The 15,504-nt window shown below is 41.4% G+C and overlaps 1 protein-coding gene across 3 annotated transcripts in view; it reads left to right on the top strand.

Moving 5' to 3' along the window:
* MYOM2 (myomesin 2) overlaps positions 1–13,771 on the top strand; it is a 155,277-nt gene extending 141,506 nt beyond the window's left edge. For all 3 annotated transcript variants that reach the window (XM_025206341.1, XM_025206340.1, XM_025206342.1), the window contains 2 exons: positions 10,599–10,692; positions 12,297–13,771. In XM_025206341.1, coding sequence (XP_025062126.1) covers positions 10,599–10,682 — 84 coding nt within the window. In that variant the 3' untranslated portion in view covers positions 10,683–10,692; positions 12,297–13,771. The remainder of the gene's footprint in view (positions 1–10,598; positions 10,693–12,296) is intronic.
* Positions 13,772–15,504: the final 1,733 nt, after the last annotated feature.

Raw genomic sequence — 15,504 nt, 5'->3', positions numbered from 1 at the left:
TTGCTGGGTAGTGCTACCTCGGTGAAGCCTTGCTGAGGCTTACCTATTTGTTATGAATATACTACAAAGCTTAATCTAATTATTATCAACTGTAAAATAAAGCAGGGCATGTTATACTAAAGAAAGGGACTGGGCACACAAACAAGTTTCCATGAGGCAAACAAGGGCAAGGACTTATGGCATACCAGCCACTTTGAGGTAATTTCTTCTGTGTGGCAGATTGATTTTGTTTCCGTCTTTATGATAAGAAGTTGAATAAACCCCCAGTCTCCTTGTTCAAGGGAGCTTGTTTTACCCTATGAAATATCAGAAATTCTCTTCCATCTTAAAGACCACTGATGGGAAGCAGATCCTCAGGGTTTTGTCTCCTGTTCCTGTGCCATTGGCAACACAGAGCTGTTGTTACAGGAGAATTCATCTTTAGGTTACATCACCTCTCGTGCCTTAAGGGTAAGCTACAGAATGTTAGCTTTCATTTATTGTGGAAAAGTATGGGCATTTCTACGCATGCACATTTACTGCTCAGTAACCTAAATTACTATGCAGTAACCTAAAATTACTGCACAGTATAGGTGCGTGTCTCCATGTGCACACCTGTACTGCACAGTAACTATGGAGACTTACGCTGACTTGGGTGTAAATTTGATACCTGCATGATGCAAGTATCAAATTTATGCTTGGTTATTTACTGTGCAGTAACGCATGTATAGATGCCTTACTGCACAGTAACAGTGTGTGTGCGGGCTGATTTGGGACTAAGTTTAGCCCCAAGTCTGATTTGGGACTAAGTTTAGTCCCAAGTCAGACCACATACAGTGTTAATGAGCTTTAACGCCTGCATTAACGTTAATGAGCTTTAACACCTGTAGCTGCTGGCCTATTTCCATAGATTCATAGATGCTAGGGTTACAAGGGACCTCAATGGATCATTGAGTTGGAGTCCCTGCCAGTGACAGGAAAAAGTTCTGGGGTCATGTGACCCCAGCCAGATGCTTGTCCAGTCTCTTCTTGAAGACCCCCAAGGTAGGGGAGAGCAACACCCTGCACAGTAAATTTAATGTGATGTAAATGCATGTGTAGACACGGCCAGTATGAACATAGACAGTCTTCACAGAAAACCTGGGCCATCTACAGACATTCCATTTGCACTGGGAGAAAAGCCTTTCTCCCACTACAAAAAGGAGACAGCAAGCAAATGTTCAGGGGCTTTCTTATGGAAGAAACGTCTTCCTTAAGAAGTTAGATTGGTTACCTACAAGGAAGATGTTTTGATTTAACTTGGAATGCCTGCATGATTCTCTTGGGAGAAAGAGAAACCTAGTATCCCACAGTCCTCTACTCTCCCTATCCCTCACTTTTCATGGGAAATTTTTTCTTGACTCATTGCTAATCAAACTATATGAGAAAAAAAACTTATTTTGCACTTCAGACCTTATATATAGGATGTCCACATCTGTGCCATATCCTATGATCAGGTGCTATGTCAAAGGAGGCTGTTGCCTGATGAAGTGGATTTTTGACTATGAAAGCTCATGCTTCTCTGAACTAATTAGTCTTTAAGGTGTACCCTGCCCAACCTTCTTCCTGACTTCAGATTAGGACAGAAACCAACTCTGGGTACCATAGTGGTTTTCCTCCTATAACTCAGTAGATTCCTTTCTCATCAGTAGAGTTCCCATTGTCCAGAAGTGTTGATGTTTCCTTTGATAGCAACAACTTCTGTTAGAGTCTTAGAATCATAGAGAAGCAGGGCTAGAAGGAACCTCAGAAGGTCATATAATCCTACCCCCTGTTCAAGACAGGGCCATCACTGGCTCCTGGATATCCAGATGATTGCTAGGAGGTTGGGGGTGGTTGTGGGGGGGTGCATTCTTTTAGAGATGGAACTCTAAAAGAGTCAGAATCCCATTTTGGAGGAAAGCCAGTGAGAGGAGAAACAAGAGGAAGTTACAACAGAATTGTGAGCAAGGCAGTACTGACTGGGACCCTTTGAAAAAGAGATCTACTGTAGCATGTCCCATTGCTACACATTCACTTAGTCAAAAGGTGAAGAGGAGGTTAAAAGAAATACATGGAATGCATAAAGAAAGAGTGAAAAAAGTAGCATTATACAAAATCAAGGTAGGTCATATAAAGTGGATTCAAACCCAGCTTTACTATTACAAACATAACCGTTAAAGAGGAAATCCAAGTTGAGGTTATAAAACTTTAATAGTGGAAATACGGTGCGCATTTGGAACAGTGAAGATTATTAGCAAATGGAAGAACCTACTAGAGATAGAGGGAATTCTCCATCCTTTGCAATAAAATGAATGAAGGCTGAGTGTCTTTCTAAAGGATGTGATTTATTTAAACCAGACATTGTAGGGCTTGATTCAAGAATCAAGTCCAAGTCTATGCACTGTGTTTATGCAGGAGGTCAGATTAGGCAATCATTTCCTTCTGGCCCTACAATCAATTAATCAGTTACATCAGTCCCCTATCAAGTCAGGATCCTTAAATGAATCCCTAATCTATTCCTTAGATCATAAATTTAAGAATTAGTTATAGGATAAAAGAAGAATATGAAGTTATGCCCATCAAAAAGGAGAATATTAACATTTAAAAGTAAAACAACGGAACAGATTGTCCAGCCAGATAATGTGCATCTACTGAGGATGTGGGAAACTTTTCCCAGCTTCAAAGTTATATGTTACCCTATTAGCAGTCTTTGCATTGAGTGTGAGGACATTAACAATAATGAGTTATGTGCAACTTTTCATGCATCAGGCTGAAGTTTTGATTCACACTGTCTTTTCATATTATTGAAAATAATGAGTTCATGCTAAATGACACTTCCCTGGCATGCTGGGAGGTGTGTCTCCCAGGAGATTCATTATCTCCTGTATTACACTGATCACTATAACTTGATTTTTAGGTGATACTGCTGATCGGTCAACATGTGGTTCACATTTAAGACTGAGATTAAAATATTCTTGAAGGGAAATCATAATTTGTGAGCTAATTGTGTCCTCTGGAGGCCTAGGAAGAAAAACTACTTTGATATTGCCCTTTTCCTGCAGTGGGAAATTCTGATGAAAATATGAAAGAGTTTACAGCAGTGTACTACATTGAATTGTTTAGCATTTCAGTGGTAGGATAGTTTACCTCCCAAGAGCTAAATTTAATTTGCTGGTACAGGAGTAATGATCTCAGCCACTCCAATGATAGTAATAATGCATGTATTATTAATTATTTTATTATAATGAATAAAGAACCCAAAGACCATGTACCAGAAGGCTGCATTGCACAAGAAGCTGAATGAGCATAGGTTATTGTCCTGCAAAGAGATACAGTGTTTCCAAAGCCCTGGGATGATCTGTCATTGACTGATTTTTGGTCTTTTTTTTTCCTTAAGGATATAGGTTCTGGGATGATGTGAGAAGCTTAGTTTTCATTTACACATTTCCTAGCTTCCATGTTATGGAGAAAAGCTTGAAAACATGAACTGTGAAGGCCCTAAAACAGGTTGGCAAATAAAAGAACCCAGAGTATATTTTTAAATCTCAAAATTATTAAAATGATTTCATGCCCTTTTATAATGGCTTTGTTATTTTGACTATTTTGAGGTACCAGAAATGGGTACTGGCAGATACCTCTAGGGATGTTAGTGTAGCTCTGACAAGGAACAGAGGTCTCCATATGCACCTCCTTGCAGACCTGGAGACATGAGGAAAGACAAAAAGCCAGTTCTGAATGTCTGTATTTCAGTACAACAGTAGCATATATGTTACTATTACTTGCAAAAAGGATTTTAGGATCAGTTTTTACCAAATTGTGGAGCGTGGCCTTTGAAGAGCTTCCTTGGCTAGGTAATATAACTGGCTGAATTCCTCAGCTGCTGGGACCTAGGAGGAACACTAATATCACTATAGGGTGATGACAGTGACTGATTAAATTTTAATATTGGAAGCCAATCCAAGTATGCCCAAGTGGGAAAATCCAGGTGATTTTCTTTCTCTTACACCAGTAAAAATCAGGAATAGATCTATGAATGTAAGTGGATCTTCACTGGTATAAAACTGGTGTATGTCAGGAAAGAATCTACATCTGTAACTCCTTCCTTCTAAGTCCTGGAAAGTGACAATTCTGACTAGGCTACAGACCAGCTGATTCAGGGGAAAAAAGGGTTATTTCCAGAAGCCAAAACACAACAATCCAACTTACCTTTCAGGGACAAGCTGTGAAGCAGCCAAAAAGGAGTAGTGCATTGTTCTTCCAAAATTGCTTGTAGACCTCAATAAACCTATGGGTGTAATTCATATGACCATACAACTAAACTTGACCTCCTGGGTCCTTTAGTCCAGCCCCCTTCTATCAGCAACAACATGTTATGCAGAGTGACATGTATTCCAGGCCTGGAATTCTTGTCTTTTGCCATTAGAAACTAGGATAAACTATATGAATCTTGGCTTCTTATAGAATTCTTTCTTGACTTACTGGGTGTATCTAGGCAGACAAAGTTCCTTGGGTGAATTTGATATCTTTTATTAGACCAACCCAAATGGTTGGAGAATAGTTATTAAGCAAGCTTTCGGGTTCAAAAACCCTTCGTCAGGCTAAGGAAGCTTCAGCAGTTGGTGTGTGCTCTTCCTGGATAGAGTGAAAAGTAAACAAGCCAGGGGCTGGGCTGAGCTGGGCTGGGCTGGGGAGTCAGTTGCCAGGCAGACTGTAATGTATCAAAAATCCAATGTCTATGTTTAGTCCCTGATCTCTAGTATCCAGCAGGTTGATGAAATGGAGCTCATAGACTCGTCTCTGGGAAGTGTTGTGTAAGTTTCCCTTGAGGATCAGGACTGAGAGACTGGAGAGAGAGTGGCCCTCCTGTGAGAAATGTGCCCCTACCAGTAATTGAGTGTTTCTGTCTTTGATGGATTTCCGGTGTGCATTCATTCTGGTGCGCAGTTGTTGTCTGGTGTCTCCTACATATCTTCCATCAGGGCATTTGGTGCACTGGATGAGGTATATTACATTTCTGGAGGTGCAGCTGTAAGATCCTGGGATGCTGATGGCTCTGTTGTGGGGTGTAGTAATAGTGGGGGTGGTGGAGATGTGTTGGCAGGTTTTGCATTTCTTGTCCTGGCACGGTCTGGATCCTTTTGGTGTGTTCTGGGCTTGAGAGAGTTTGCTTCTGGTGATGAGGTTGGCGAGGTTCGGTGCTTGTCTGAAGGCTAGGATGGGTGGCTCTGGGAAGATCTTTTTAAGAATAGGGTCTCTTTCTAATATGGGTTGCAATTTTTTGAGGATTTTCCGTACAGGTTCAAGGGATGGGTGATACGTCATAACCAGCGGTGTGCGATTTGTGGGTATTTGTCTTCTGTACTGCAGCAGTTCTTCACATGGTATCCAGGTGGCTCTTTCAAACGTGCGATCTACCTCTCTGGAGGAGTGTCCTTGCTGGGTGAAAGCCTTTTTAAGATTGGTGAGGTGGCAATCCCGGGTGTATCTACACATTCAGTTAATATACTTTAGGTAATGCACATTAAATCTAGTACCTCTTGGCACTTTTACATGTACTCTGGGGGTGGGGAGGGTGACACTTTAATTATAGCAGCTCCGAGAGTTACTCCAATTAAAGCGCTGCAGCGTCTTGTGTATCGGCATCCCTGTGCTTCAAAATGGCAATGGGGGCACCTGAACTAAAGCTTATTAGCTTTAGTTCAAGCACCCCCACTACCATTTTGATGTGCAGGGACTCTGATACATGACATGCAGGAGGTTGCTGGAGCATGGTAATTACCATGCTTCAGCAGACTCCATTAATCAAGTCTGCTGTGTAATTACAACACATCAGAGCAGGCTCTTGGATCATGTACAGGCACTATCCATTGTGAGGTACTGGAAAAATGTGTATTATCCTATTTTAATGTGATAAAGAGCTATTCTAAAGAGCACTTTTGTGATGCTTTAATGTGCATTAAAATAGGCTAATACGCATTAAAGGGAACATTTAGATGCACTCACTGCTAAGCAAACTAATTGAGAAAAATCTTATGCATTTCAGACCTCATATATAGGATGTCCACATCTGTGCCATGTCCTATGGTCAGATGCTATGCCAAAGTAGGCAGTTGCCTGATGAGGTAGATTTTTGCCTATGAAAGCTCATGCCTCTCTGAACTAATTAGTCTCTAAGGTATACCCTACCTTACTTTCTTCCTGACTTCAGACTCTCACAGAAACCAACTCTGGGTACCATAGTGATTTTTCTCCTCTAGTTATCTTTGGCTTCAAATTATCTTTGGTGCTCTCTACTGGACTCTTTCTAATCTGTTTTTGTCCTGTGGAGCCAGGCCAGCTCTCAGGATCTCAAAATTGTGTTGTTAGATGGAAGGTTGTGACACAATTGCACATATACATACAAAAATCGATTAGGCGCATACACACACACTAGGCATATACACACACTGGGTGTATACACACATACTAGGCGCACATGCATATCCAAGATTACCAGTCTAAGCACATGCACACTTATCACCGATTCAAGCACATACACACCCTAATGATAATGGCATGAAATCGTACACAATACACACATACATACACACATGCACACAGGTTAAACACTGACTCAGGTGACAGTGTGTGTGTGTTGGTGCCTGTTGTACCTATGCTTGGGGTGCTTGGTAACTGAAGAGCAAGCGACAGAGATCAGGGAAAAGGCAGTGGGGATGAGGCAATAGCAAAGAAACTGGTTTGTAGGCAGAGAGGAGCTCAGGATGGCTGGAGCCACAGGAGCATGGGACAGGGGTTGGAGGTGGTAGTGAACCAGAAGCAGGAGAGAGAGAAATGAGACAGAAGTTAGAGAGGCGAGGAGCAGAGATTGGAGCAGGGCTGGAACCATAGTAAAGCAAAACCCAACTCAGGGGTCCAAATAATGGTTTTATTAAATTAACACTGTACTGTACAGCTTGGTTTCTACACACACTCACACAGTGATAGCAGGAGAAAGAGACTCAGTGGAAGGGCTGGAGTCCAGGTAGGGAAGAGAAACAGAGTCCAGGTCCTTGGTTGAAGAGAGGGTAGGGGTGATAGCTACCTATCCTGGGCTGTGAGTTGATCCTTGATGGCCAGTCAAGGTCTTCTCCAACAAGGTGTTGTCCAGAGGGAGATTGCTGACAAGGCCTCTGAATGGATAGGTGGTGTGGCATGGTGCTGGTCCAGATGGAGAGGGAGTTCCACTGGGTCTGTCTTCACTGCCCCTTTTTATAGGGGCAGACCTTCTATGACCCTAGTGACAGGAGGCATGCCCAGGCAAGGGTCAGCCCTGGTGTACTGAGCATGTGCACTCCAAACTAGGACATGCAGTTTCAGGTATCTGAACCAATTCAGGAACCAATTTACATAGGAGGGGTAGGCATTAGTCACAGTTGCAACATATTGTATAAGGCAGGGGACACAAGATGGAAGCTTGACATACAAAATGGAAACTTGACATTACTTGACATTACTTTACAGACATAGCCCTAAATCATATAAATTCAATATAAAACAGTAAAAATTAATACAAAAATATTAGGAACATAATATAATACAATATAAAACAGTAAACATCAACATAAACATAATAATTATACAATGTAAAACAGTGGATACAAGAAGGAGAGAGAGAAGCAAAAACAACTTGCTACAAAAATGCTAAAGCTTATCCCATGTCTTAGCTCACTCTATGTCTTAGCTTACTCATACTTATCTATAGGGAATAGAGAGGGAGAGAAAAAGTCAGAAATAGTTGGGGAAGGGAGGGAATGCATTTTAAAATTTAAAAAAGAAAGAAAAACTGGGGGTTTTGCTAGACTGTAAACACCTTTACTGAAGTACAGAGCTGAAAACTGGACACAGTTCTTCAGTTGTGGCCTCATCAATACTGTATACAACAGAAGGATCATGTCCATGTATTTTTAAGGGGCACTCCTGTTAATAAAGCCCCTTATGCTGTAGGCCTTCTTTGCAACAAGAGAACACTATTGGCTTATGTTCAGCTTATTGTCCTTTGTAACACCAAAATTAATTTCTGCAGTACTACAGCCTAGCCAGTTTTCCCCCAGTCTGTATTATTCCATTTTAAGTGCAAGACTTTGCACTTGTCCTTGGTGGATTTCATCTGATTGATTTTGGACCACTTCTTCAGTTTATCAAGGTCATTCTGAATGGCCCTACCCTTCAGTGTCTGCAGTTCCACCCAACTGGTGTCATCTCTAAATTTGTTAAGTGTGCTTTCAATCCCAGATTCCAGATCAGAGGTGTCCAACCTGTAGCACAAGTGCCACAAATCACGGAAAGGACAGACAGCACAGCAGCAGATACAGCACATGAACAGGTCAGGCAGTGAGCACAGGGCACAAAGCAGAAAACAGAGCAGCAGATTGGGCAGAGGAAGGGATCAAAGTGGCATTTGGGGCAAGGACTGAGTTAATTAGAGTCAGGCTTGCCAAAGTTTGGCTGTCACTGATCCAAATCATGAGATGCTGACTCATAGCTATGGCTGGATTGGGCTGCAAGGAGTTTAAATGCAACCTCAAAGTCAGTGATAGGGTAGCACAACAGAATAAATTCAAAGCTATTTTGTTGATGGTTAATGATATATAAACAATTTGAGCTGAATTTTTGTTCTGCCTGTAATTAAACTTGTGTCAAGACTGAGGCTTATCAGGAAAAAACCCCTAACAATGCTCTTCATATAAGAGATGATTTTTGGGCACAACAATAAGCTTATCTTTTCATGAAGCCTTCCAGATCATATTCTCATAACAGTTTACTTACTTCAACATACAGACAAAACAATAATATGATGTACAACTTTAATGACATACTGCTATCTTTAGGACATAAACTCATAAATAAGCCTCTTCATGTAGCCAAATATGCTGCCCTTTTTAATCTTTCAGCATTTATTGGTACTGCAGTAAAAGAAATTACTTTGTACTAATTAGCATAATTATCAAGTTTCTATAGAAAATATCTTGACTTTAGAAATGTGTCATAAAAGTCTTCTGTTTTCATTCTTTGTAAATGAATACATTTCCATCATCCCTTTCTAGAACTAAAGATTGCTCTGGGCAAAATTCACCCCCTGAGCCAAAGTTTATACACCTTTCAAGTCTACTGTCTAGGGAGGTTAAGTAGGATTTAAGTGATGCCTAAGATTTTACTGACCAGCACAGAGGTGAATAATTTGTCATGGGTGAGTATCATTGGCAAATAAAAAATTACTAAAGTCTAAAATAGTTTCCTGATACTTTAAGAAAGTAATGCTCATTTAAAAGAGGGTAAAAACAAAACAAGGGAGAAACATAAATTCTCTATTAGAACATGATGAAGAAAAGTCTGCTGCTGCATTCCAGGCAGAAGGCTATCCACTCTTTAAATTAGGCTTCTTACTGAGATGCCTAAATATGGACTTATGAATATTTATTCATATTTTGGCCAGTGCATTTCTTTTTGAACATGCTGCCTCATCTGTGACTTAAAACATGGAAGAATTCTCTAAAAAATGCTAGAAATATAAATACTCAAATCATAACATTTACCAGCTACCTCCACTGCGCTATTCAAACCCATTCCTTAGAAAGATATCAGAGGCATTGCTGCTATCCCCTGAATTCTTATGAAATTCATCTCATTTACCAGTAGCTTCTTGCATTGTGATTTTTATTTCATTTTGGTAACTTGGGAACAAATGCACACCCAGCGTGTAACCAGCAAGCATCATAATATAAACATAAGTTAAATGATTTCAGAGTTAATGACTTCGATTCTTGACTGAAGCCCCAGGGCACACATGAATTGGGGGAGATGCACAGATGTTTTGAACTACTTTGGAAAGGCCCAGCATGATCCTGGGCCAACTGTTTACCAAGCCAGACCCCTGGCATAAGCTACAGTGTCCTAAGCACTGTTCTAAGTGGCTCTAAGTGGCCTCAAGTGACCATTATGGCAGCTTAGTAATGCCATGGCTCAGTGAAGTCCCTACCAGTCTTCCTGTCCTCCAGATACCTTATGCTAGCCAGAGGGATAAGGCTGACTCAGGAATAGCTATATTTTTTTCTAAATAATTAGAAGATCGTGTTACCCTAGGGTGATTTTTCTGTTGCTGGTGGCACTAACTTTGAGGCTGCTTTGCACCAGTGATATTGCAAATCATTTTGAACGTGGGGACAATCTGAGCCAAATAAATTCTTCCTTGATTTGCATTTGTTTCTGTGTTATTTTCTACTTTATCCTAACAGCATGGACACTAATTTTGTTTTAATTGTAAAGCTCAGATCCAAGCAAACCCTTTTAGCAGTATCAAAGGACTATTCATCTGGGAAAATATGGTAACTGAAAAGCAATGTTATTGGCAAAATTATCCATCAGTGCAACAGCATCCTCTCTTCAGTTTTCACAGTGTGATCATATTAGTGCATGTGAAAGCTGACTGCCTGCTCTGCTGCCTGCTTTTTGGCGATAAGTATTATCTGTTATATTACAGAGGCTTTTGGTCAGAGCCTTGTAGACTTTGCAGCTTTCTGAATATATTTCAAGATCTTAACTTTGGGTTTTATCATCTGCAGATAATTGTTACAGACAAACTAGCAGAAATTAATCTAGTGAGAAAGCGGACAGCTACATCTTCACCTGGGGACACCGTCAAGTAGATGTTCTGAGGTAACAACTGAATCTTGTGAAAGTAGGACAGACCTAGCAGGGAACAGCTACTGTTCATCTGGGCAATAAAATCCATGCAGTTTAAGTCACAGTTGTAAAGCTAATGGGGTTTTGGTGAGCTGTAGCTCCCCAGTGATTATATCCAGCATATAAAAAGCAATGCCTAGCTTTCTTACACTCTCCTTTCCTTATCACTGTCAGCTAGTCTGTGACAGTCCATTACAAAGTCCTCACCACTATAGCATAAGCAAGGGGCTTCCTCAAGACAGTCACTGATGTGGGGAGAGAGGACAAAGGGGAACAAGAAAATATAAAATTCCCAAAAGACTGAAAGGCAGGAAGGAGTTGGAGCCCCACAAAAATGACATACCCAGTGCGGTTTTAATGTATTTTGGACCAATCAATAAGAAATGAATGACAGCTATGAAATTCATGCAACAACATATTAGAACATTTTTCTGGTGCATCTCTAATAGCGCACATTTCAAGACCTCTGTGTTCCCTGTGAGGAAATGAGATGGCTCTGATGGAGATCTTAAAGCTATTCACTACAACCCAGATCCAAAATAAGGACTGAGGTTTCTAAAGGGTGATTTAAACATAATTATAATCAAAGTTCCAGATCAGCTGTTCTCTAGCCCGTTGGTGTCTAGCCCTGGAGGTACATCAGTTTTTTACATTATAGCTGCTTCAGTGCCTGACGTTCTGCCTTTATGTTTATCCTGAAGCATCCCAGTCTTGTCAGCAGCTCAGTGCCCAGCTTGAACTGAAGTCCACTGGGTTCTAGAAGCTGTGCATTCCTCTGCATATCTTTTCTGGTATACTTGTTCTGATATACATTATCAAAAGGCTGAACCTAGGTCTTCAACATCTATGGTGAATACTCTCCCATTAATCTAATGTTCTACTTGGGGTGTCATCACTACCTTCTTCAGCCATGCTGTGTGACCTCTTGCTTAGTCTTGGAAAGGAAAAGCTCAGGTACCTACCTTCACAATAAAGTTTTGGCTGTGAAGCCTGAATGGGAAGTACCTGTCCTAGAAAACCCTCATCATTCACTATCTTATGTGTCTGCTTGCTTAGTATTCTGGTTCTTGGGTAGTCCATTCTGAGATACCTAACTCTCCCTGTGCATTGTACTGGGAGTTATCCTCAGGGCTGAGGATTCTGTTCTGGGGACCAGGTATCAAGTTAGGTTTTGCAGTGTTCAGCATCATACCTCAGTCATTTTTTAAATCTGGGTTGGCTTATAGATATGATGATGAAATTTGTATTTTTTATATTTAAAATTTCCAATGGGTGTCTACAGACAGGGATGGGGGCTTATTTTTCATGAATGGGGGGTGGGGGTGTGAATCGGGGCAGCTGCCCCAGGCCCTGTGCTTTGGTGGGCCCCATGGAGCTGGGCGAAGCAGCTGTGGTGACTCCACATTGTTGCGGGCTTCATGTCCAGCCATTCGGCAACCCCCCGTCGCCGAATCTGCCACCGGCTTCCTCATGTCTGCAGGCGGGGCCTCGCACAGGCTGATTTACCCCAGGCCCCGCACTCTGCTCAGGTCGTATCTGAATGTGGGTATACATCAAATAAGTATTTTTTCTTCCAGATAACACCATTATGAAGATGGTAGAAATGGCTGTTACAGGACCTTCATTTGATCAACTTAAATTCATTGCAGCTGAGAAAAGATCACATTTTGATTCTATTCTATCTGTCAGAATGTTGGCCAAAGTTGTCCTAGTCACCAAACCTATGTTTTTTAGAAGTTACATTAGAACAGTGGATTAGGCAGAAATTGAGTCATAGGATCACGGACTGGAAGGGACCTCCAGAAGTCATCTAGTCCAACCCCCTACCTGAGGCAGGATCATCCCTTTCCAAACTATTGTGTGATAATTATTTGTTTTACTTGGGTGATGCTATTGTTGGACATTTGTGTGTGAGCTATACACGCTTCTGAGAATGTTTCACATTTTACAAGTCAAGGATGTATAAAAGGCCTCTGCTATAGCATAACTTTGTTGCCTGCCAAGCCATGTTGCTGACTACTTCCTGAACTTTTTTAAACATTATCAGAACATCTCATTTCTATTCTGCTTTAGGGTTATGCTAAGTTACCAATTTAATACAGTTGCCGTGATGTTGACAGTTTTAATTTGTTCCACTTGATATGCTAGTAGGCCTATTGTCTGTGCAAAGTAGATGTTCAGATTCTGAAACAGACAGATTCTATATTTGCTGAATGCAGTGCCATTTGTACTCATATTGCAGCTTCAGACATTTCCTTGGGGCAAGTCTAATTGAAGTTGCTTGATTTCTGTTACCAGTAGCAAGCTTTTCAAACACTGCTTCAATTCATCTCTAACACACTAAGCTCTGGCTGCATTAGCAGATTCACTCAGGTGTAACATTTTCCCCAGGTCTGTTTACCTGACTGCCTCGTTTTCTTCTGTCTCCCAGCTAACTTAAATGCTGTCTCCTGAGCCAATGCACAAATCAAGGGCCAGGCAGCCATGCCCTTACAGTGAGTGTCAACCTTACCCCACAGGTAGTCCTAATGACTTCACTCAGATTCTTGGTGTACAGGAAGGTGTTCATCAGTGTATGCAAGGGACTAAAGTTGGGCCCTTAATCATACAGCACTCACTTCAAGGGCTAATATTTCAAAAGTTCATAGGCAGGATATTTTTATCTGAGCACTGTGCAGAAACTGAACATGTATTTTTCCTGGGGGAGGAGGGGAATGGCTTAATTTGTCCATTTCAATAATTATGCATTGGGCTATGATGAAGAGAGTAATATATGCTTATGTCCAATTGCATTACCTTTAATGGAACTGTTAACAGAAAGTGAAGGGTGCAGCAGGAAATTTCCAAAGGAATATATACTCCAGATTATAAAAAAGATCTAGCTATAATAAGCACTGCATCTGATTCTAGAAAAAAGAATTGCATCTGATGGATTACTGCAGGGGTTTACCCACTTTTTTGGTCTGGCAAGGTGGCAAGGACTTTTAATGCAGGTATCTTTGAGATCTCAAACAATTCAAAACAATAAACAGACCAACCAGCTACTATTACACGTAATTCTACCATTAGTGATTATTTCTTTCTATTTTTTGTACTTAAGTAAAGCTTGCATTTTAAATGTCTTCAGTGCAGGTGGAGTGTTACTCATTACATTAGACTTCTCACTGCAGTCACAGCAGAGTGAAATTCTTTATTTCAAAATAACTGGCTAGCTTTGCAACACTCTCTCCTTTGCTACTATCTCTGTTGCACTGGGTTCATCCTATGATTTTTCATCAACGCACAGGAATATTCAGACATAGCATTCATCACCCCCTACACTTCTGCCTAGCATTTAAATGCTTTATTTTCAAAATTGAATATTTGAAGATTTATTTGTCATTTACCTGTTACTTGGCAGGGAAAGAAAAGGAATGCTGGAATAAACAGCAGAAAAGGCCAGATTCTCTAGTCCACCAAGTTCATTTAGTCTGGTTGGAGATAACTGAGGGAAAATTATCTCTGTTTATTTGAAATCTCTTCTACTGTAAAGCTAGATTTCCCCACCCACCCCTGTAGTATAAAGAGAAGGAAAGGACATCTTTGAGGAGCAAAAGGAAAGGGGTCTTGCAAAGTCAAGCTTCTGAGTGCCTGATTATCCACTAAAGATAGGGCGACCACACATCCTGGATTGGCTAGGACAGTTCCAGATTTTATATAGGCTGTCTCAGTGTCCCAGCCACTGAAGAAAATTGAAGCAAAAGTCCCAGATTAGCAGGAACCCACCTCATATGCCTGGCTTCTGACTGACTCCACTGAGCAAGCAACTCTGCTTGCAGCCCAGAGTTGGGACTTCTAGGCTTCCTGGAGAAAATTGAAGCAAAAACTGGACTGGTGAGAACCTGCTTGAATGTGCCTGGCTCCTGACTGACTAATGGGAAAATGAGTCCTGGCTCATGGCCTACTGTAGTCAGGATGAGGGAGCAGCCAGCACTGCTGCCCAGGGCCCAGGTGAGAACAGGGATTCTGGGGTGGTGGTGGTGGGGGGAATGGCTTTGATCACTGCCCTGAGGGGAGCAGAGGTCTCTGCCCCACCTCTCGCATGCCTTGCTGCTGTGTTTGAGGGAGTGTGTTTGAGGGAGTAACTCTGGGATCTGAGCTCTGCCCTGGAACTGCACCCTGGCCAGCTGCTGGAGGTAGCGGGGCATGCTCTGTGGCCATACAACATGGGCTGGTGGTGCTATATGTGCACGTGTGCGTGCACCATGCTGTTCTGCCTACCCTTGCTTCTGGGAGCCGCAGGGTTTGGGCTGCATGTGCAATGTGCTGGTGCTGCCCTCTTTGCCTCCTTGCACTCCCATCCCAGATTTCCTTACCCCATCCCACATTTCCTTAAAATTATTATGGTAACCCTAACTAAAGGTACATCTGGCTGGCAGAAAGTAAGTAGTTATAACTTTTGTTAGATGATGTAAGCACTACAACTGGCTACCTTTGGGTCCATCTTACCACTGCTTCAAATGGAATAGTGGAGATTTGGGACCAAAGAGTATAAAGAAACAGGTGCTTGGAAATACTATTCATTTGCCACTCTGTAGGTGCATAAACTGAGTACTTTTAATGTTTATCTCAAAGAGATTTCTTTTGGGAGTAGCTTATCAAATTATCGGTTACATATTTCTATTTTAAAATTATGCAAGGAAGCCTGTGATGTTGATTTCGACATTTCAGTTATTGCAATATCTATAGCACCGGCTTATAGCCAAGAAACAACCTACTCATCTGAATTTTATTGGCTACCATGTA

Source organism: Alligator sinensis, unplaced genomic scaffold (genome assembly GCF_000455745.1).
Source record: "Alligator sinensis unplaced genomic scaffold, ASM45574v1 scaffold52_1, whole genome shotgun sequence".
Classification (NCBI taxonomy): domain Eukaryota; kingdom Metazoa; phylum Chordata; order Crocodylia; family Alligatoridae; genus Alligator; species Alligator sinensis.
This window is presented reverse-complemented; position numbering and strand designations above follow the sequence as displayed.